General features: G+C 35.9%; 3 protein-coding genes, 1 long non-coding RNA gene and 1 other non-coding gene across 6 annotated transcripts in view; 2 read left to right on the top strand and 3 right to left on the bottom strand.

The window, feature by feature from the left end:
• Snf4agamma (SNF4/AMP-activated protein kinase gamma subunit) overlaps positions 1–18,574 on the bottom strand; it is a 134,737-nt gene extending 116,163 nt beyond the window's left edge. Inside the window, exon 1 of the mRNA XM_076325869.1 lies at positions 17,010–18,574. The gene's annotated coding sequence lies outside the window, so the exon portion shown is untranslated. The remainder of the gene's footprint in view (positions 1–17,009) is intronic.
• On the top strand, positions 4,506–5,704 carry LOC143154083 (uncharacterized). The gene is made up of 2 exons (XM_076325884.1): positions 4,506–4,510; positions 5,180–5,704. Exon 2 carries the CDS (start codon positions 5,269–5,271, stop codon positions 5,623–5,625), a length of 357 nt encoding a protein of 118 aa, XP_076181999.1. The 5' UTR covers positions 4,506–4,510; positions 5,180–5,268; the 3' UTR covers positions 5,626–5,704.
• Positions 18,575–19,252: 678 nt separating the features above from the next.
• LOC143153916 (uncharacterized) lies at positions 19,253–20,642 on the bottom strand. Its single transcript, XR_012993944.1, has 2 exons — positions 20,175–20,642; positions 19,253–19,485 (listed from the first exon to the last, which is right to left on the bottom strand). It is a non-coding gene; the product is annotated as an uncharacterized LOC143153916 (long non-coding RNA).
• On the top strand, positions 20,179–24,357 carry Asns (asparagine synthetase). Of its 2 annotated transcripts, XM_076325554.1 has the most exons (12): positions 20,179–20,313; positions 20,391–20,541; positions 21,024–21,256; positions 21,401–21,562; positions 21,652–21,777; positions 21,858–22,094; positions 22,655–22,829; positions 22,912–23,141; positions 23,218–23,345; positions 23,411–23,700; positions 23,776–24,010; positions 24,092–24,357. In XM_076325554.1, the coding sequence occupies exons 4-12, from the start codon at positions 21,437–21,439 to the stop codon at positions 24,261–24,263; spliced, it is 1,719 nt and encodes a 572-aa protein (XP_076181669.1). In that variant the 5' UTR covers positions 20,179–20,313; positions 20,391–20,541; positions 21,024–21,256; positions 21,401–21,436; the 3' UTR covers positions 24,264–24,357. The 2 variants fall into 2 exon arrangements, with proteins under 2 accessions (XP_076181669.1, XP_076181668.1); XM_076325553.1 differs by lacking the exon at positions 20,179–20,313 and having other exon boundaries at positions 20,347–20,541.
• Positions 24,358–24,529: 172 nt separating this feature from the next.
• On the bottom strand, positions 24,530–24,602 carry Trnar-ccu (transfer RNA arginine (anticodon CCU)). Its single transcript has one exon. It is a non-coding gene; the product is annotated as a tRNA-Arg (tRNA).
• Positions 24,603–24,640: the final 38 nt, after the last annotated feature.

Here is a 24,640-nt window from a genome sequence, read left to right as displayed (position 1 = left end):
CTATACGGTTGTTTAAATACAATTTATATTTACATACAATTTATAATTTTTTTATATATTTAATACACGTGAAGTTACGAAGTAGATGTCATAGATAATGCATTAAAGAATGTCTGAGAAACAGAATGTACGAACTTTAAAGAACACGCGTTGCATTAATACTGGTCAACATTGAAAGCAAACAGCTGATTCAAGGCTGACGCCCACTGACGTCGTACGTTTCTGTGATAGTAATGAGCTCGCGTTTGAGGTAACCTCCGACCTACCTTAAACGATGTGACGAGAAGACCAGACATTATTTAACGTTAGGCAACCTCGTTCGCTTACGAATAAGATGAAACCCTCTATGCAAATAAATGGATATGATAATTGTTCGCAAAATCTTTCATTATCGCGTTGCATAACATTCCATGTAGATATTAGAATAAGATTTAATTATAGCATCTAGTTATGCACACAGCGCTTATATAATATACTCGAAACTATTAGGTGATTGATAAATACAGAATTGCCCGTAGGATTTTTCAACGATCGAAGAAAACGAACCAAATTCCAAGCTTAAAAGAAATCTGTACGTACATCCTGTACATTCACCGTTGTATATTCAACGTATAACGTATAAAGAAGGTAATTGTCACAGTTTTGACAAACGTGTCCGTGCAATCAGAATTTTTCCGAATTCTCTGTTTAAGAGACAAAGAGCAACGTCTCTATCGCGTTACGTAGATAAAAGAAAGAGAGAGACAGAATACGCAAACTTTGCGGTGGGAGGATCGTCTCTTGTTAAATCTTGAACGACTGACTCATTTTATTCCAAATATATTAACGTTCGTAATTGTTCATTTTTCGTTTATAAATTTATTGGCAAGCAAAGTATTTTCGTTTGCTCTTAACGATTGAAGGGAATAAAATCGAATTTATATTCTAGCTCCAAGAATAAACTTCTCCCTGATTACTTTTCTACGATTAAAAAAATTAATTCTACTTTATCTCTCGATTGTATTCCACGTTTTTCTTTATTTTACCCGGGCCTGTGTAAGCTGTGTCTAGAAAACATTGTCTCGTCTAACTCTTCTTGAAACTTAATAGAAAGAACCGATAGAAACATTCTGTAGATAGCTACAGTAGTAGAACGAACAACCTACTTGAAAGAATCGATATTAATTATCGATACTAGCTATTGCGGCTAATTGAAAACTTGCGGAAGTGGTAACTGACGGAAAGTCCTCTGGTGTCGAGAGAAATAGATACCTCCGATAGTCCTATACCTAAGCGATTCTTCGATTATTCTTAGCAATCAGTCAAAGATAAAACGGACATTCTGTTTTATAATTGCGATGCAACAATGAGTTCTTAAATTATTATTATCTCTTTTATCGTTGTCAATCGTCACGTGAAAATGTTTTCGTTTTACATAATGTCCAATGCCACAGAAGTGATTCTGTTCGCTTTAATTGGCAAGGAGTATGAGTTATCTGACGTTATTTCGGACTGGATTTTTTGGCATGATTCGAAAGCAATTTGCCAGCAATTAAAGTGTTCCTTCAATAAGCTTCGGACGGGTTTTGACGTTAAGTGAACTGTATTACTGTCATCAGGTGAGTGTCTGATTAATTCACGTTGGCACATAAGTCGATTGTCCAACACGAGCCACAGAGAGATTTACATCCAATTTTGATGGATACTCTGCTCCAGAAGTTTTCTTTTCTCCGTTTCGATACCAATGAGAAAACAAGTCTCCACGTGTATACTTCCCGTTATTACGCACGGTGTTTAATCGCAATATTAAACACTGTATTACTTTACTTGCAATTACGTAAATTACTTCGTAACGGAAGTCAAAGGTATCGCTTACATCGGCAAGGTGTTTTTTGTCGGTATCGTAAAAAAAAGTGTGATAAAACGCTTTAATGTAACTTTTCGTGTCCAGCAAAATGTCCCAAAAGGTTTTATCGATCTGAATGCGTGAGCGTGAGATTACTCTTTCGTTCCAGTGGATACTACAGACAGTAAAGGAGGAAAACTTTCCACTCTCTAGAGACTGGAAAAGTACCGAAAGCGTATAACGCAAATTTTCCAGTGAAGCCAAGGTGGCTGTACCAATATTCCACTCCATAAACGCGAGGAGCACTTGAATTCGTCACGGTTGAAAAATAATAGAAAAACAATCCCGCAACTTCGTGAACGTTTCGCTAATAAAACTTTACGGCAAATATTTTCGTTTTGGTTTCGTGTCGTCGTCAACTACAACAGATTTCCGTCCGTGTATTTGTTACGATTGAAAACATTCAATTACAACTGCCGTATGCTTACCTCGGCAACCAACTTATTCAACGAAACAACTTAAAACTCTTACGGGAAACGCTTTCACGATTTCTGTTGGAATAACATTACACCGAAGGAATTGCTTTCGATCTCGCGATGTTCCAAGGCGCGTTAAAATCGTCCAATGAAAATGCCCGATGCTTGGAATATTTCCAAGATTAAATACGAGGAAATATCAGTTATAAGGTTTTTCTAAGAACCGTGTAGATGAATTACTTATCGCGTGTCACGCGAACTAAACCCATTCCAATGGATCCAATTTTCCAACCTCGAGTATACTCGAGATATACACACGTATATATGTATATAAATTATTTATACCATACACCCAAGAAGCTGCACGTTCGACGTTTTTTCTTCAAATTTTCTCGTACGAATAAAACGTATGTTTTGACCGATTCGAAATACATACCGATTCCATCGTTCTTCGTCCAGTAACGCGAGCAACACGACAATAGGAAAATGGTGCGTAAACGTTAATCATTTCCATACGATTATTCGAACGATAAATCATCGCTCGAAACTTATTTCAAATATCTATGTGCAATTAGTATACAATAACACGAGGTAGAAGTGAATCCGCGTTACTAAATCACGCGGTTCTCGTACAAATGGCGGGAAACGTCGATGTGACTGGTGATCTGCGATCTACCACGTGACAATCGCTGAAAGCACGTGCTCGGCATCAATTATCGTCGAAACGAGCGAACCATCCAAGAAGGAATTCCGCACGCAAAGCCGACCGATCGCTCGCTCGCTCGCTTGCTCGCTTGCGAATACAGATGCAAGAGATCGCATTGCGGGTGTTTCGCAACACGAAGAAAGACACAGATGCAGAAAAAAGATAATTCGATCGCGGCGTGTCGTGGCCGCGACACGTTCAGCCACATTTATACTTAGAGCGGAGACGAAGTGAGAAAAATGGAACATGTCATCGAGTTGATCAGTTCCGATGTAGACCGCGCGAGCGAAGGAAATCTAAAACAATATTGACTCCGAGAGAAATGTTTGTTATGTAACCGATAGGATCAATTCGACTTCGACGGAGAGAGAGAAAAAAAAAAAAAAAAAAGAAATGTATATCTAGAGGGAACGTACACGCTCTGTCTAACTAAATACAACGAGCCGCCGCGGATTTGTCCGCGCACTAATTGGAAAAATTTCCGCGTTACCGTCGTCCTCTTGGAATTCGAAGTTGAAACAGAGTACAAATTTATCCTGCAATGTTTGTTCGCGTCCTGTGGTAAACGCACCTCTGAATTTACCAACTCGTTGGCTACCGGACGAAAGATTTCAAATTTTTAGCCAAACGCCGCGCACAACCGTTGATTTTAAAGCGGACGAAATATGATTGGAGTTTGTTAAAGTTTAGTGTTGCCCGGAAATAATTTTAGGACGTTGTGAATAATATCTCTAGATAAACTGTAACGGTAGTGGGTGCAAAAGAGACTTATAGTGCCCGTTCTGAAAATATTTACGAGTTCTTAACGAATTTATCTGTTTCGAGACCCGTGTGGAAAACTTCGTTTTCGAAAGTAAGGGAATTATTTTATTCGATATTTTCGTGTTCGATCATCGCTTATTCTTCTTTATTCTCGTACCAATATTGAACGAGTATCTTGAGTTCGTACACTGTAAAATTTACGTAAAAATTGAACAAGAGGAACGAATTAAATTTACTGTTTTTGGAAACAATATCGGAACTCAATATTCTTGCGCTTTCTCGAGAATAAAAAATACGTTACAGTCGGAGCGTGGAAAATTTCAAAGGTGACCGATCCAATTAACCAGATTCCTTTTGTTGGAAAAATAATACGTGTCGGTTTATTTTACCAGTCGAAGATTAATCATAATTTAATCGATCGAATTTGAAATACGGTATTACAACAATAACAATTCGTTTTATTCTGCGCATTAGACGCTATGATGTAATTCATTATTCGAAACTGTTCGTGGTAATCAATTTCATTAATTTTTCACGATAAATTTATACGGGAAAAAATTTTATTCGCGATCGCGTCATTAATTCCAGTGAGACATGTTAAAGTATGTCGTATAAGGTTACAGCAAATGATGAACCGCGATAATGTTACACGCTAAATTATTTGACTCGTTGGAAGGGACTATCAAGTGAGTCAGGATGACACGTGTTGAGCAACTTTCAGACTACCGAGGCATTTAAAGCGTAAGTAACAAGACCAACGATTACAACAGATTTACTGAGAAGTTTTACTTATATGCGCGTGTGATCTCATCTTTGGCATCTTCCTGCAAGAACACTGGAAAATATCTTGTACAAAGCCAAGGTGAGAAAGAGTTACGAAATCGAAGTAAAGACAAACATTGCGCTACCCTTGAAACTTTCACCGGTGTTACTTACTCGTACAATTTGCAACGATCGGGTTAAAAGGAAATTTCCTTAAATTTCTAAAAGAAGAAACAAGTCCACTTTCGCTCGACGGTTTAATCGGTGATCCGAGTTCCCATTCTCCTATAATAAAATTCACTTTCGAATATTTTGAAATGATACTCGACGTTGTGTATTTTCCCCGCGTTGTATCTCTGTGAAATCGGTTAGTTAATCCCTCTGTACACGGTGTCCTTATCGAAGGAAAACGATGAAAAAAAAAAAAAAAAAAACGAACAATCTTTCGAAAGAAACGCAACGACGAATTCGTCTTCCCGGTTCGCTGGTTAACGCTCGAATTATTACCACCGGATACTTTTACGATTAATACGAATCTATCAACACCCGTGTAACCGGTATTCGACTTCGAGTTTTCGCTGGTACGATAAATAAAAAGGAAGTCCGCTTTTAATTTACGCGACCTTTCCGCCAAGTTGATCACAATAGATTCGTTAAAGAAACCCTGCCAAGAGTTTTCACAAGTAACGCACCACCACCGACGATCAAACACGACGACGACGCCGAAGACGACGACGATGATGGCGAGCCGCGTCGGCGACCCAGTCGGTAAATCCCCGTCGCCACAATGTCTGCAGCGGCAAAAGATAGTCTCCACACCACCTCCCCAACGATCTTGTTACTCATCGTTAGAACAAGCCGAGTACCTCGGCCAAATAAAGCGAGAGATGCTTCGGGGACAACGCAAACGACAGAGAAGGACGCACGTAAGAGTCCAGCTCGCTTTTAGCGTTGAAATTACGAATCGTCGAACGACGATACCCCGACACCAGTTTTTCGTACGCGTTCGATCACGTAAACGTGTATCCTCGATAGAAACAAGAACACGTATACGACGAAGAGACGCGTACTTGCGATCAGTGTCGCACTACTGAGAACATCTATCGTTCCTTTCATATATAATAATATATTATAATATAATTATATCTAATAATAATAATAAATTCTATCGTCCTTGTCGTCCCCCTTTTCGCACAACCGAAAACGTCTATCGTCCCTTTTCACCCATTCGCATCGAATTTAAATCCCTTAACCCCGGTAGCGGTAGGATTTAAATACCCCGTAGGAAATGAAAATTGCGGACAGACTTTTAAAAAATGATCAAAAAGAAATTAAATAAATATCGGGTTGTTCGGAAAGTTATTTCGTTTTTTCTTTTTTTCTTTTTTTTTTTGGTGAAAATGAAACACGATTATTTTAGAGTGTACAAACATTTCGTTGGATTATATATTGTCCATTTTGAAAAACGAAATGATTTTTCGAACAACCCGATACTTTGCATTGAAACTTTACAGATTTAAATGTTCCATTGTGACATTACAAATTGCGATCGCGTTGTACGTTTTTAAAACCTCGTGACCAGTTCACCTCGTCGAATGTTTCGAATGAGTTAAGAAAGATATATTAAATTCCTTTTTGTTAAAGTGTGAAATGACTACTTGAACGCGTCCAGAAGAAGTTACAACGTTTGGTAAATTGTAAAACGTAACTGGTGTGCAAACTGAACACGTTCAAGCCGTATGTATCGGCGACGGTCGTGGATCGCGGATTTTCTAGAAATACGTTGACAAAAATTTGACGTTGAAAAATGATCGAATCGCCCTCGTTGCAACGGAACGGATGCATCTCTGCATATATAGAGCGCACTGGGTGTACCGTACTATTTTGTAACACACTGCTCGGTAGATTTGTAATGCAACTCGATTACCCATTATTGAAATATTAACGGACGCGATACGCAATATCGCACGATCGAAATATTTTCGTTAATTCGAACAACACGGAACCACACCGATGGAAAAACGATATCGTTCGTAACAAAGTTGCGATAGACGACGGAAATATTTTTCTTTAGAGACGGAAGTGACAGAGAAACATCAGGGTCACGTGTAAGATACATTACTGCACACAGTGTCGTGTAATTTTTCACATACTGCGATCATAACGCATCTATGCTATTATAGGTTAGGCTTAATAGCAGCGAAGCTGAGCCCCGCCGGCTGTACGCGTATTTTTTCATGATGTAATGAAGTCGTTATCATTGTTATTATTGCTTTCTGTGAAATAAGAAGCTGTAGCGATATTATATTATCTCGAACGATCGTTCATTGTAATTCGTCGAAATAACCCGAACGATCGCTACTGCGTTAAAAAAAAAGAAAAACGACGCAACGAATGACCGTTGTTAAAAAATGGAAATCCGTTCAAGATTCTTTCTTTTTTTTTTGTTGCCCCTTGCAAAAAACAATTATCTTCGTAGTGTGACGACATACTCCTGTACGGTTGCACTGTATTGTACACTTGTTGTACGAAGTGTGTTCTTTTTTGCATCCAGATATCGTGAACATTTTAAACGGTAAAGCATCGTTCGACACTGTATGCATACGCGTGTGAAAGAATTCTATATAGAGGTACCGTAAAACAGAAATATCGATGATGACCATATTTAACTCTTCCGATACCAAAGCCGATTATAGTCGCCGACTGCAAAGAAGTGACTGTATATTAAGAACGTCTATAGACGCTCTATAGACGCAGATTGCTAGGATCTACGCCAGACGACACTGACAAATCGAGAACAAAAATACAAGAAATAAATATAACAAAAACTATCGAATAAGTGGCACAGAAACGTATGCATGTCCCGTTTGACCTTGTTCCCGGGGTGAGTTTCGTGTTGCGGTAAACTCCTTCGACAAAATAAATTAGTGCAATTGATTCGAGTGTTTACAAACAATGCTCGATATCTTGTACACGACCTTGTCGATTATTCCGTCAACGTTCCTCCCGACCTGAAAGTTGTTGTACTTTTACTTCTGGGGCGTCTGGAATCCATTCCCTGTGGAACGTCCATCGACAATATTGAATATACTCCGTCAGAGAATCGAATAAGGTTTCCAGCAAATCCGGATACGTCGAAAGGATAAGAAGATCAGTGATAAGTCGTTTACAAGCTTGGATTGAGATGCAAGGTGATCATTCTGAGCACCTCTTGCGAAGGTAAGCAGATACGGGTTGCCAGAACACAATACACGGAACAACTCGGAATCAAGGTCAAATAGAACGCACGAACGTACGTACTTATTTTACGATTTTCAAACGATGAACTCGTCCCTAAAGTGTCCCCCCTCCCCCTGCATTACGAGAGATCCGGTATCTCGGTAAAGAAATAAGAAACAACTTTTACCTAGCTCGTGTAAATAACGATGACTAACGTGATACACAGAAGTCATAAATTCAGACTTTGTACCGCGCAGCCGTGTAGACTAAATACGAGAAAATCACGTTAAATAAGATAAGACGAAGTTTTAATAAAATGGTAGCCTTTGAGCGTGTAAAATTCACCGAAAGACACAAAGCACGACTATCGAACGGTTTTTCGAAACAATTGACGTACCAGTTAGTCGAGAAGACAAGGGGAAATAAAATGACCAAACTTCGTAAATATTCGAAATTATTCAACCTTTAATCCTGTTTGTCCACGGTATGATCTGACGAGTGGTCGTTTTAATGTTTCACGGGCACGTGTTCCGTATCATCGTCTCCGAGGGAAAGTAAGAATCGAAAAATTGATGTTTCATCCTTTGAGCTCGAATATTCCTTGGACTCGTTCGGGTTGTTTGTTTGTAATCGATTCGTTCTCAAGATTCTCTGTTTCGAACGAATACAAAGGCGGAACGTGTGATACGACGTTAATCGAGCAATAGGTAACGTGTACTTGCGTACAGAGTCGTATCAAAAGAAACCTTCGCCAAACACAGAGATCAAACGGTGATTCTGAGAAAAGCGGATGTCGAGGTGGGGGAAATCCGGTGACGAATGGTAGAAAACGTACAGGATTAAAGTGAATCCAATTTGAGTTCAATGTGAAACGTATACGATAAAACACGCGCTCCGATATATGTGCCCGCGAGCGCACGTGCATCATCTCCAATAGAGGTGACGTTCTTCTTTCTTCTGCAACAATACTGACTAATTAACCGCCTCGTCTACTCGACCTTGCAATTAATCATACTGTTGCGCACGTCTACGTGTTTGCTTCCGGCGTGATCCCTGATATACTGCCGATAGTCTTCTTAATTACGGTCGGGGCGTTCCAAATTACGCTTTCGGGTCGGCTGATGTGGAGCAAGTTTGTCCGTGTAGGTACGTTGCGGGGTAATCTACGTTGCTGAAAATAGTCACGGAATCGTCTGCTCAAACAATCTTATCGGTCACTAAGGGTTTAAACGGAGTGTTCAACGTGCAATATCAGTTCGTCATTCGGCGAGAATGTCACGAATATTAACACTTTCATTGCCAAAATTGGCTCGGTTGTATATAGCGAGCCGAGCGTTTAAAATATCGCCAACGTCGAATTTGGCCGGTGTAAAATTTTCTTTGTTCGTCTTTCGGCATACCATGGATACGTATGACCTAATTACGAAGAGGGGTACACATTCGACGGTTAATATAAGTAGAATCGATATTCGCATTCGTTAATGTGGCACGAGATACTTAAACGTCCGGAGGTAAACACGTTCGATACACAATATTCCTTTCATCTTCGATATTGTTCAGGAACGCGATACCCTATAATTGCGTTCAGTCGGCAGCGTACGCGCGAAAGAGGCAAAACACGATCAATTAGAATCAAGGTGTAGCTGAAAACAAACGGAGTCTTTCTAGACGTACCGACGCGATTTGCTCGAGCGTAAATGAATTTATAGAACGATGAGTGGATTCGAGATCGAAATTCTTCGTTTTCCATTTAACCGATCGTAGTATCAGTAGACAAGCGTATTTGCCGGAAAGATTTGTCGCGCTATCTGCACAACTTGACTACGTAGCGACCGAAAGGAAGTTTTGTTGAATTCTATCGCATTTAAATAACGTGCTCGTGTGCCGGATAGACAGAGATTAAATTCCCACTTAATGGAAATGTACGGCGAAAATAGGAATCGCTAAATATAGAAAGACACCGAATGCCTTGTGAAATGGAGTTCGGAAACGAAAACTTTGAATAGACAATGTCGCGTATCGTAACAGATGGTAGAGAGAATTAGTATTTCAAGAACAGATGTTTCAGTTGTAGGTATCGTTTTCAAAAAAGAACCGTTCGAGCATTAACCGGAACAAAACTGTTGTAAAATAGATACGTAAAGATAAAGACGCGAAACAAAATATGAAATTGAATTCGTAACCGCTAATTTTGTATGTGTTACGTCGGTCCACGCGAATTCGTAATAACGCGTTTGTTTTATTAATAGCGCGTGAAATAAGGAATTCCCTATAGTAAATTTGCATAACATTAGAAGCTTGACTCGCGACTTCAAAATAGTACCGATACTTTTCGCGCATTGTTTCATTTTTCAATAAACGTCGCGGCAACTTTCCACGAAATCCACCAATTTCCGCCAGCACCAGGATAAACGATACTGCCCATGATATTATTCAAACACGGATAATACATTATTCGCGTTATCGTGGTTATCATTACTATTACCAATGTAACAAATAATTATTACCCGAACGACACTCTGCTTTCAAGTCCGAGATAGCGAAAGCGTGTTACCGATCGCAGTCCGTTCGACGATTGACGATTTTGAATTTCGAAGCTGGTGAACAAATACAATCCGCACGAGAAAACAAGGAAACGTCACCGCCGTGACAAAATAGTTCGCCGTTCGAATTTTTGTGAAACCGAACGAGGAACAAATGTTCCAAATGAATTCAACAAATGTTACTCAAAAAGTAAGCGTAAAAACTACCGCGGTGTACATCACGATAAAGAAACTGTTGAAAATCGTTCGACGTAATGCACAAAGCAAAGTAACATTGGAAAGAAGTTCACAAAAGAAGGTGTTTGCTCGCATTAATCGTGAATAGTGACGACAATGACATCACTCCAAACGTAAATAACACTTCGTTAACTGCAACCGAGGTTTACATTGCATTTGCAGCACCGTGTTACTGTGTAACGTACGCGTGAAATTACAAATGCAATTATACGATCTCGTGAAAATTAAATTCAAACCGCCTAACGTGTACACTTTGCTATTCGTGGCTCACCGCCACGTGCTTTCAATAAGAATTTACCGACACAATGAGATCTCCTCGACTTATGGTACCAATAAAGCCCGTTTACGCCGAAGAGACCGAGCGACATGAAAGACGTTTGAAACATTTCAAATGAAAAGGAGTCGCCTTCGAGGTTGTTCGCGCGACGTTGTTCACGGCTGTTGGAACATCTCGTGCAGCAATTGATACAAACAATGCAATTTCTGTGGAACACAATGCGAATGATCCTGGAACCAATAAAACGCGATACACGTGCGTCAGGAAACACGGGGCTAGTTACCAACGATTAGGTGCAAGTAGAGACCGGTACGGAAAACGAATGCCCAAGTCATGGAATGAAATACCAACGTATCCGATGCTACGAGGTACGGTTGAGATTGTCATGGACTCCGGAGACCCGACATCGATATCTCGAGACCCCTCCATCGCGGTGCAGACTACCCCGAACTCGTGAACCCCGAAACAGAAGACCCCCGACTAGAGAGCGCACGATGCAGAGAACCTCAGACTCCAGACATTCGACGTAAACGATTTCCAAATCACGGGCTACGATAGAAACGGCCAGGGACTTACGAAGCCCAGAGCAGATGGCCATCGACACGAGAAATTCAACACAGATAACCTCGAGAACTCGTGGGACACGAGTGATCCTGAATTTAAAAGGCACGACCGGAAAAATATGATCTTTTTCTTCAAAAATTGTTCAGTCAAAATTCAACGAATCAACAAAGATACGGCTCTATTGAAGAATAGGTAGATACACAAGATCCGTAAACAAATGACACTTCTTCCACCGGTGAATCGACGATACTTTGAAAATTAACGAACCAAATTGAGCTAGTTCCAACCTTTCGTTAGTAATGTTTTGTAATAATGGAAAAATAAGGTGCGAAACTTGAGCAGTGAAACTCGTTGTATCTCTGATAAGATGCGACTCGAGATCTCGGACTCAAGAAATTCGAACCAGATGATGTCGGAGCAAAGACGCCCGATGCGGACGATCCTCGTCCTAATAGACCCAATAAAGGTGAATTGGAAGTTTTAGAAATTAAGTTGATCCTTTGGCACGGATAATCGTACCATAGATCGGGATTCGTGAGATCTATGATATCACCGAGAGATCCCTGGAGCTAGGTGATCTCTGCGCGTCAGGTCCTAAATGTCTGGAGTCGTCTCTGTCGAGTTTTCCGAACCTGGTGTCATCCGTATCGGGTTCCACGAGTCTAAGGTTGCACGTGTCAATCCCATTGAATCCGTAATCATCTGTATCGAGTGTATTGTGAGTCTGGAGTAATCTGTATCGGGTTTCTTGAGTTCGAAGACATCGATAGCGTGTATTCTGAGCCCGGGTTTATCTATGTTGAGTCTCGTAAGTCTGAGGTCGTCTGTATCGGGTTTATTGAGTCCAGGGCCGTTTGTATCGGGTCGCATAACACCGCGGTCATCTATGTCCGATCTCGCATGTCCCGAATCGTCAATGTTTGATCCGACGAGTCCAGGGACGTCTATATCGGATACGATGAATGGGAATACTCGACCGCATGAAATCGCACAACGTCGGTCCAGCAGCCGTGAAAATCACGACACGTGCCTCACATTTTAAGTGTTCCGTGTGTCTTTCGCGCCGTTTGCTATACCACACCGAAAGCGAAAACGATAGTACGCGCGAACTAGTTTTAGCAGTTTAAAGCAGATCGTTACCGATACGCGTATCTATTTTGAGCAGAAAATATCAATCCGATGGTTCAGAAACGTGTAAATAGAAGGAGATACGTTGAAAAAAAAAGACAATGTGCTTTGAATATTTGCAATCATTTTGCGCATACGTAACGAAACCTATTTCGACGAAACCTTGTTACAGTTGCTACATTCAGTAGCATTTGTAAAATTTCTCCCAGTTTTTCCAATAGATGAGATTGCAATTGCACAAGTTTATAGATCAAAAATGGTGATTGCAATGTTCAATTCAAATGGTTAGCTTGGTTGAATGCGACAGAATTTTCGTATTGTCTCAGAAAATATGGAAAGTATCTTAAAAGTTACAAAAAACAGTGGCTTATGATATCTCGAGAAAACTGGAATTAGTAAAGCTCCTTAGCGTCTGGCTACCGCGCGAATTGTCGAAAAAGAATTTACTCGACCGAGTCTCTGAGTGTATTTCGCTTTTAAGCAAACACGAAAATGCTTGGTTTTTCAAGCGTACCGGTAACAAAAGACAAAAAAGTAGATTTAATATGAAAATGTGGAGCGGAGAAGAAATTGATCGCAACATAGTGCAGGCTCAGTTACCACCGCGAAAACAGACCTTCGTCCAAAGAAGGTGCTGTTAAACATTTAGTGGGATTACCAAGGAGTAATCTTCTACGAGCAAAACATCGGAACCACAATTCCAAAAAATATTGCAACTAACTCGATAAATTAAAGGATGCTCTTGTGAAAAAGCACCCATCATTATTAAATAGAAATTTCATACTTTTTCAACGCGATGATACAAGATCTCATACATTACATGCAACTCGACAAGAATTAAAAGTATTAAAATATGAAATAATAACTCACCTACCATATTCGTTTGACTTCGCGCCAAGTTATCATCGCTTATTTATGTCGTTAAAAAATTCACTTGACGAGAAAAGATTACCGAACGTAAATGCTATCGAAACGCACCTGTACGAATTCTTTGATGAAAAATCACCAAAATTCTTTGATAACGGGATCCTTATTTTACACAGAGGATAGGATATCCAAACCTATTTGATTTTTACCTCGAAAAACGGAACGAACTTTGTGAATGACTTATTATATAAATAAGCTGATTATACAAATTTAACACGTTCTCTAGTGTCTGAGATCTCTTTCATCGAATAACTTTTCACTTTCCTCCTTACTTTATAAAGAATCTTTAAAGAAGTTGATTCACCGTGGTGGGTTAATCAAAGTCGAACAGAGTAACGTAATAACGAAGTCAATAATAGAGTTAAGCATAGTAAACCAATAATACGTGTTCTGGAAACGCTTGCTTGAAACTTTGTTCACTACTCTATCTTCGGTCTCTCGTTGAAATAATTTAGTTAAATAATCTGTACATTATACCTATTCCCGCGATCAAGATCCAGCTAACAAACCTTAACCGATTATGTAATTAAGAATTTCATAATAAAATATGTTTTATCGATTCTTTGGTCTTTCGAGGAGTATATCATTGTAAAAAAACTGTAGAACAATATATTTATTGCCTGCACTACCGTTACTTATTTTTTTTTTAAAGGAAAGCAATAGAAAACTTACCGATACTCGAACAGTGTCACGAAGCAAACAAGAATCGAATTTTATGACTTTCTCACCGATACGTTCGATCCAAACGGTTTATAGATACGAAAATGCACACACGTGTATCCCCCACCCTCCAACGATATCACAAATATTTGGAACATAGGACGATGACGTAAGTAGCCGTTACTAACCCGAGTCAAAGTGTTTGCATTGGGAACAGAGTCAAATCCGATCTCCTAGGATAAAAGCGAATTTGCAAAGTATTTACATAAATCGTCCACCGTAATGATTTTGATGTTTGTGCATATTGGAGAAAAAAAGTGGAATGATAAACGGAACGATCTAAAAGCAAGAGCGTCGAGATTTTCGTTGCTAGAATATGGTAAAAAAAAAAGAAATAATATTCAATGATATTGTTAACGTACGTAAAATAGAATTGAATTTACAGCAATATGATAAAACAGCAATATGATAAAACAATTTATGCTACAGAAATGTTATCGAATAAAACGTGTTTGATAATATTAAACATGTAAAGGGAACTAAATATCGTGTTACTTTATTTTCCAAGTATCACAACAGTGGGATGTTTTCGAAAACAATATTCGCTACATTTGAAATACGCCAAGATGCTGATTGATTACGCTTCGACGTAAGAAAAGAATTGTCCAAAGTAATCAAAAGATGTGGCATGTCGAATATTACAGTCGAATCAAAATCAATTGATCGATCAAGGCCACTGAGCCATCCCCACCATATCGATTGTCTTTCCCCCTCCCACTCTATTCCTCGACACTTATTGACGTGGTGTGATTCACGGTAAAAAAAGGTAGCCGTAAGTGGCCAATTAATTTTGACGGAAAATTATTAGTGGAAGTTACCTTCGTATAATATAAGTAGCTTTGAAAATATTAGTCATCTCATTATGCATACAATTCTGTAATTATTTTTATGGGGTAGTATTTTAGACAAAAGAAACAGATACCGAATGAACTTGCAAAGATATGTGTTACAATTAATTCAAATTCCATTACAATTCTATACTGCTCAAAATAATTACAAATCTCACGACTGAAGTATATGTGTTAACGTAGGATTAATATCTAGTTTGTACAGCATAAGTAGCTTACAAAAGATTGATTGCCCCATCTGTGAACGAAATGCGCCAATTAGTTCTAGTTATGTTTGGTAATTTCCAATGGGTGAATTCAGCTTGCGTATCCGTTAATTGCATTTTTAACGTGCCCCAAAGTATTTCAGTATGCAATGCAGACAATTCACTTTATTTTCACACCTTCGTTAAATACAAAAGGAAAAGCTCTAATCTCAACGTAACGTGTAACGCTCAGTAGCACGTATAAAGTTCATCGAACGAGACTTCGATTTACCCGCATATGTAACGGTAATTAACGCGGATAATTAATAGTCTAACGGCAACGTTCGTCAATGGTTCTAATATGCACCGTTAAGTGATTACGAAAATATTTACACACAATTGAGGCTTTCCTGCCTCATAAAAAACAGAAAGTTGGTTCTAAAAATCGTATAGTTTCTCCTATTTTAAAAGGACTGCAAGGCAATTAATTAATATCGATTAACCGTCTAATGTAATAATAATTTATTTTTTAACCGTTGTATTATATCCCTGGTCAAACTTCGAATCTAAAAAGTATACTGTGATAAAACAATTCCTTTTCTAGACAATTCAAGAATATAATCAACTTGCAGGAGTGAACAAAATATGACATACGTAATCTGAGAAAGCTTCTACCGAATATGAAACTTGTATATTATATTGAAATTTTAAGCAGTAACGTTACTTCAGCAGGTAATATTTCAATTATTATAATCGATATACAGTTTATTAAAAAATTGTTTTTCAAAATAAATTATATAAACGGAATGCGTTATAAGTTATTTTATTTCTAAGAAACCAAAGAATAACCGGTTAATAATGATAATAGAAAATATTAGAATGTAAATATGTACATCTTACACTGTCGTAACAGATGCGCGCTAACATTTGTTATTACTCCTCGATTGAAATTAAAGCTAAAGGGTGTAAAAGCTACACTGTATATCTTATACATTAGATGTCTCAAAGTCACGTATGTGAGATAGGTTAGGTGTCTCACTTACTAAAAGCATCTTGACCAAAATGATCTATTATATACTTTTACATCTGAAAAGAATTTTAATACTTTTACTACATCCTCTAATAAATATACATTTAGTTTAATTAATGCATACTGCTGAACGTACTCTTAACAAAAATTTATTTTTCATCAAATTATCGGTCGTAAACCGCTAAAAATAAGAATTGAAACACAATATACATTATCACAGTTGTCAATTTGACAATGTTTCTCTTATCATTTCAACCTTAAGTGTGTAATTATTTTGAAAAAGTCAAAAAATTTAACATTTACTGTGTAGTGAAAAATATTTAGAAAATACTATCGTGTATATTATTGAAAAATCCTATTTAAATTTGAATTAAATTGTGACTTATTTTTTATAAAAAGAAGATAACAACATTTTAAAAAATCTATTCTGTGATTACTTTATAATACAAAATGAATTGTATGCAAAAATATGTTGAACAATTATTTATCCTAAAATTTAAAAAAAATATATGTTATTTAAGTTACAAAAATATGGAGGGTGCGACGCCCACACCTCCCACCTTAAAGATGGTTCGGCAACGATATCATGTGCGCTGCATAAAGTACCCCTATCAACCGTGAAATATGAAAATCAGAATTTTTGTTACTATCTTTGATAGCTTCTGTAAAAAAATTGTAACACATTTTGTAACTCATTCCGTATAGCTAAATATACGTGTGCATACAATTCCTTCAAATTTATTCTAAACAAATACGCAATGTATTATATATATTACATGTGAAACACGACATAGACTTACCTTGATACAATGCGTTGCACTGTATACAAATTTTCAGGAAGCAATGTTGTTAATTCGCGTAACAATTGATCCGGTATCTGTCACAACAAATTTCGGTTTCCAGCTGCTTTCTCAATGACAATGAAATTACTGATATCGAGAAGCGTTCGTTAATTCATTAGACACCCGCGGAGAAATTATCCACCACTGAACTCAGTATACTGCCGATAATCAGGTAATGCCGGCACAGTGTTCCCTTCTGAGATCGAAGTTAAGTACGAATTGCCCAGTCGTTTCAAAAAGACGTCGTGAAAACTAATCGTATGACTCGTCTTCCTCGTTTCTTCGACAACAATCGAGAAACAAAATATTTCAATTTTACGATAAGTACTTTGTACTGTTCGCGTTGAGGTTAGGTTTTGCATTAAGTACGAAAATCATGCAAGCCATTAAGTGACGTCATAACGGGCCCTATGATTCGCTAACGCGTCAAACGTAGATTTTTGTCGCTGAGTTGCATACACTTCCTTCCGGTTTCTCGCATTTGGAGCACGAGTAAACGTAAACAATCGCGCCTTCACGATTCCAAAACTTGATGAAAATATTACAGACGATTAGTATTGAACTTTTCACTTGTTTCTCAGGATTAGGATAATTTAACTTATCAAAATTTGAATAGTTAAAAACGAATGTATATATCAGTCGGTAACACAAACGTGAAAGATAACTATAACTACGATGAATTCACAAATTTCCTTTTCTGAAACGCTTCACCGTATCGACCGGCTTGTTTTTCAGGAAATTTACGCTGCACCAAAGAACGCGCACAAATACGTTGAATTTGACCTCTTGCAATGGCGAGAGCTTCGTCTCCGTTTCTTCGCGACAATGAATAACATTTATCGCTCGTTCACGAGATCAGACGACACGCACTCGTATGACATCCGTAGAAAAATCTTCAGAGTAAGTAACACGACAAGTATCTCTTTCCTTCCGATTTGTCATTCAGTGTCGGGACCAACGGATGACACTTAACCTAAGCGCGTCGTGAAAATGCCAAGCGCACCACCGTCGTGTTTAGGATATTGTCGTTTCTAACCTTGAAAATGTAAGTTTCAGCTTCGGGCTTAAATTTTACAAACGTAAGTACACAGTGAACTGACGAAAATCGGCGATCCTCGACATTGTATTCACCGAAGAAAGCCACTCGCCGCAAAGCTTTTTTACAAACAATTTCTATTGTTGTAAATATACGTCGAACACTCTTCACACCGGACGGATGAATAAACCACGAATTAAGGATTTTTTATTGAATGACCGTGGCTATGGTGACGCGTTATAGGCCGTAAAGCGGCCGGCACGCAGAAAACCGGTGGCAGTCTCGAGAAGCGCACACCCCCGATCGCGCATCCTTCCTGGAGCTCTGGCGAGAGCCAACTGCCCCGCGCGCTTGTACGCCGACATTCAAGGCGATCCCACAAACGACCAGCTGATCGAAGTAACGGCCTGGATATCCGACTCACGCACCGGCTTGTTTGTTTGACTCGTACGATACATGAACGCAGCTTTCCACTGTTCGGTATATCGTTGAACGTGGGCACAACTAAAAAACCGACCCGTGGCACTCAAAGTATTAAACGGAAAAAGAGTAAACTGGAAAAGAGAAACGACGATCGTACGCCCCCCTTCCGTGTCAATGTAATTGCCACCTCGTATTGGCGAATTTTACATTTGATCGGAAGAGGGCACCACTGTCCACAAACTTCGTGCGAGCACTTCCATTACCGGTATCGTTGCTTAACTAATCGGTGCAGAAGAAATGAAATTCTAAAATATTAATGAAAATACAAATCATACTTTCGTTATATTACAATTATATTATTATTGTACGATAATCGTCAAGATGAATCTGAATTTTATTAATAGAAACCTTGGTAAATTATCGGTTTACTTAATGTATTCTTCTGTGCCCTTATTTTAATTTATGTTCTTAATTAAACTTTTGTATCGAATAAAATAATACAGTTATGCTACAACGAAATACACATTAATAATTTAATTATTACAGAAAGTAGAAATTTAGTATCTATAAATAAATTTTTCTTAATAAATAGATATTGGATAAATTTTCTTAAACTTATTCTAACACCTGTAATATGTATATTATGTTTTGTAAAACATCATTACAAAACATTGCAAAAATTTGTCTATGTCTGCATTTTCAATATTTCTAAATCACATATCATAATGATGAACAAATTACATACAGCAATAATAGCATTTTGTTATTTATTATAAATTACAAAATGTTTCTTATTTTATAAAAAGGTACTATTATATTATTTTCATCCTCTACAGAAATGGTCATACTTTTCCTTTTTTTTCCTTCACACCTTCATGTCAATAATAAATTCATTGGCAGCATAAGCATCCAAATCTAAAATATTACTAGTGTCTATACCTTCATATAACTTTTCCATTGCCCATTGAACAGTATCTGCAAGTATAGAATAAGAGAAATCAATTGTTTATCATTTGAATTTTTTAAAACAATAAATTTGGAATAAACTTTATATACATTACAACAAACCTATTATTTATATATTTTATTTTGTGTTTAGATGTAAGGTACATTCCAAGGAATACTGTCTAAAAAACATACTGCTTATGGTAAAATAGAAAACTGGTTCCATATCTTTTGAAAATCGTATAAAAAAAAAGGAAAAGTATTTATAAATGTTCTAGTATATTATAGAAAAAATGTTTACAAATAATCCAATGTATAAGTTCTTAATGTATATACCTATTTAACTGTTTGACTGTACCAACATAAAATTCACATTTCAATTTTCAAAAAAATAAAATTAGGAATTAAGAATTGAGAAAATTAGAAATAAAAAATTATAAAGCCCAAGCATACAATATCTGTATCTGCAAAAAAGATTTCGGTGTTTGTTTAACTTAATTATTGGCATATTCCATGTCCTATATAAAAATATCGACTATATATGTGCAATATGCCTTTAAAAAAAATGATGTTTTGAAATTCTATTAATAAAAAGTTTGTACAAAAAATAGAATCGATCATCTTTTTCTAAACCGTGTCCGGAGAGAATACATTCCGGAGTGTATACATTCTGAGGTTAACCCTTGGTAAACCATAATAACATACCTGGTGATACTAACCATTATAATTTATTACAATACAGTGATCTCAGTAGATAATTTTTGAACTGATTACTTTGATTTCGTATGACCTAGCTAAATACATTTGCTTCTATCAACAACTATCTAAGATGATGATATTACATATTTACAATCTACCGTATGTATTCACTACAAGTGCCTTGTTTTCTGTGAATGAAACGGTTCACTAACGCTTTTGTATACGCTGGACACTAGGAAGCTACCGTTGAATGTGCCATTACGCGATGATTTTGAAGATGGCAGCTCTTCCAACCACTTCTGACCAATAATAATGTTACGCATAAATACCAAATTAGAAACGGGACTTACATAGAATATTAATTATCAGATTATCACCATTCTATGCGTAAGCATAAAACTATGTACTATACTTCCTTTATTCGAATTAACTATTTTATATATTATATTAATCAAGAAATCATAATAATTTCGATGATATTAATTTATCACAAATATTAATAGTACATATAAATTATTTAAATTACCATATGTTTTTGGCACTAGCGCATAACTATTCTTTGATTAATGCAAGAAATATAAATAAAAATCTTTCTAATATTATCAAACCAAATTGTAGTAATAATCTTTGTTAATATACATAACAAACTTTCACATCTAGTAAAAATATAAAAAACACGTATGCAGAAAAAATATAAACATATGCTACATAGTATTACATACAACTAATATGAAAATATCCAATAGTTATTTGTAGTATTTCTGTTTCAATTATAATAAAACAAAAAGTTTAATTTTATTCGAGCTATTAAGTTTCTCTTGTAATTGTCTAATTGTAAGAGAATTTTCTAATATACTTGGATTTTTCAGATCTAAAACACCTCTCTTTGAAAATTGTTATCAGTATTGCATCAGAAAAAATACTCGGACGTGTCCACATACGACCGTAGAATTAACGCGCGTAACGTGTATTCGTACATTTATATACATATATTAAGAAGAAACGAGTTTATTCGCATTTTATAACTAAAATTTGAATCCTTAAGGACATAAAATAGTCTGAAAAAGAAGAAGAATCCTGTTTTTCAGAAGCCTTCCATAAGGTATCTTTTACTATTTTAAATACTTAATATTAACATAAAATAATACTTAATTTCATCAACTATCTTTATATATAAAAGTATATAAGTATATAACAATTTAAATTAATTACAATAATTACATGTCATGATATTAATTTGTGATAGAATCAAGACATTAAAACAAATTTTATTGCAAATAAAATGTGTGGAATTTGGGCTTTATTTGGACTGGATGCACAACCTTTGACCTGCGTCTATAAAAATTTTGAGAAAATAGTACATCGTGGTCCAGAAGCCTTTAGAATTGAATATGATAATATGGTCAAAGTATACTTCATATTTATACTAATATAGTAACTGTATAATATAAATAATACAATAGAATATGGATGTATTATTATAATTTTCATTTATAGAATGGTTATCTTGGATTTCATAGATTGGCTATTGTTGATAGTCTCCATGGAATGCAGCCAATGAGACTTTATAAATATCCACATATTTTTCTATTATGCAATGGTGAAATCTATAATCATAAAGAAGTAAATTTTACTTTACAAATTATTATTTTATAATCAATGAAAATTCTTACATTATTATGTCATGAATTAACTTTAAATAGATTAGTCAGAAATACGGATTTCAATATAGTACAGCGTGTGATATTGAAGTGTTAATACACTTATATGCAAATGGTGGTGCTCAAAATGTAGCTAAAATGCTTGATGGTGTTTTTGCATTTTGTTTAATGGATATTAAGAATAGAAAAATTCTTATTGGTAGGGATCCTTATGGAATTAGACCTCTTTTCAAATTATATTCTTCTGATGGACAACTTGGAGTTTGTTCAGAGAGCAAGGTAACAAATTAGAAATAATTTATTGTAGTTTAAAACGAATATTTATTCTAAAAGTCAAAAGATGATATTCATTCAAACATGTAATCCATTTTTTATTTCATGTTTCGACCTTTTAATTGTCTTCTTTAACAATGTGGTATGTAACACAGTTTCTTAGAAAATTCAATCCTAAGTACATGTAAGGTATTAAGAAATACAAACATCCAGAAATTCTTTCATTTTTATTTTCTAATTAATATTTTAAGTCGAAATATTCATACATAAGAAATGAACTATGTACTAAGTTGCTCAATAAGTTTTGTCGTTTTTTCCATTGTAAAAAAATACTATGACACTTCAACTTTGAATAACTGTAAATATACGAATGAGTCGACAGATCTATATGAAACTTCACACATGTTCATCTCAAGAAAAATAAAACAACCTAATAGCTCCATTTCTTATTGAACGACAAAACTTATTGAGCAACCTATTACTTGGGTGGACACCATATCTTGAGTTTTATTTTACACCAAGCAAAAGTTATATGAAATATTTATTGTATTGGAATACGTATTTAGGGACTTATAGAAGTAACAGAACAAATATCATCAAAATGGTTAGTAGAACCATTTCAACCAGGTTATTATGAAGAGTATGAAATCTTAAATGATGGTAGAACAAAATTACTAATGAGAGAAAATTATTATAAACTTGGAGAAAAACCAAATTTTCAAGTTTATACTCCTTGGAATGGTCTGTTAGAATGATTCAAGAACATTATACATAAACTTTAAGTAAATGCAACAATATAATGTAATAAATTCTTTTCTTTTAGTTTTGAGTAGTGTAGATATATATGGAAACATAAGAACATTACTTTCAGCAGCTGTGAAAAAGAGATTAATGGCTGATAGAAGAATAGGATGCCTATTGTCAGGTGGTTTAGATTCTAGTTTAATTGCAGCTTTACTTGTAAAACATGCAAAAGAGGAAAAGTTACCATACAAAATACAAAGTTTTTCTATTGGAATGAATGATAGTCCAGATATTATTGCAGCTAGACAGGTTTAAAAACTATTTTTGTATTAAATTGTACCAAATATTATATTAGCATTTAAAACTATTAATATTTATTCATTAGGTTGCTCATTATGTAGGGACAGAACATTATGAAATAATTTTTTCTGAAAAAGATGTTGCAGAAATTTTGGACAAACTCATTTATCAGTTAGAAACTTTTGACATTACCACAATTCGAGCATCCATTGGGTAAATTATACTAATTGTAATAGGTATTTTTTAACATTCTGATGAAATAATCTCTTAAATTTCAGTATGTACCTTATCTCGAAATACATTAAACATAACACAGATACAACTGTAATATTCAGTGGAGAAGGTGCAGATGAACTGGCACAAGGATATATTTATTTCAAAGATTCACCTAATGCAGCAGAAGCTCATTTAGAGTCTGTTCGATTATTAAAAGATATCTATTTATATGATGGCTTGAGAGCAGATAGAACAACTAGTGCATTCAGTTTAGAATTACGAGTTCCATTCTTAGATATTCAATTCACAAATTATTATCTATCACTGGATGCTGCTACCAGACAACCTCAAGGTAAATTCTAGTAGAAAAGTAGAAAAAGTGGTATATATAAATTAAAATAAAATTTAAATATAATATGTAACATAGGAGGGATTGAAAAGCATTTATTAAGATCTGCATTTGATGGCACCAATCTATTACCATCAAACATACTATGGCGACATAAGGAAGCATTCAGTGATGGTGTAACATCAATTAAAAAATCTCTTTTTCAAATGATACATGAAATTGTGGATAATCGTATATCAAATGAAGACTTGGAAAAAGGTTACCTTAAATATCCTCACTGCACTCCAAAAACCAAAGAGGCACTTTATTATAGGTGAACTTTGTAGATATTTCTTAGATGTAATTCGATCAAATTATTTGTTTTTAAGTAAACAATACTATTTTGGTACATCAGGAATATCTTTGAAAAACATTATGGAGGGCAAGCAGAAACTTTTGTGCCATACTTTTGGATGCCACGTTGGGTAAAAGGAATTTCTGATCCATCTGCCCGATTTATTGCTCATTATGCAGCAAATGTAAAAAAGGACGACAAAGTAACAAAGAATGAATTTGCAGTAATTTAGAATTAATTGTACATTCTTGATAATTGTATAATTTAATTGAATACATTCAATTGTATAATTTAGATTTTTATCAAATAAATTGTATAACCAAACATTGAAATTATTCGTATTTTCTCTTTATACAAACAAAAATTTTTTTTCGTAAACTTAATATTTTGTTACTACTCTTACAAAATTATGCTATACAAATTAAAATTATATAAATTTGCGAAGTGATAAAGTTTGGAAATTTTAATGATTAAAAAAATGATGTATAGTACAACATATACCCCTGGTGGGACTCGAACCCACAATCCCCGGTTTAGGAGACCGATGCCTTATCCATTAGGCCACAGGGGCGGTTGGTAAAATCAGATTCTTTATCGAAATAGATGTAC

The sequence above is a fragment of the Ptiloglossa arizonensis genome, chromosome 13, assembly GCF_051014685.1.
Source record: "Ptiloglossa arizonensis isolate GNS036 chromosome 13, iyPtiAriz1_principal, whole genome shotgun sequence".
Lineage (NCBI taxonomy): Eukaryota > Metazoa > Arthropoda > Insecta > Hymenoptera > Colletidae > Ptiloglossa > Ptiloglossa arizonensis.
The sequence above is the reverse complement of the archived record's forward strand: the minus strand, read 5'-3'. Positions and strand labels throughout refer to the sequence as shown.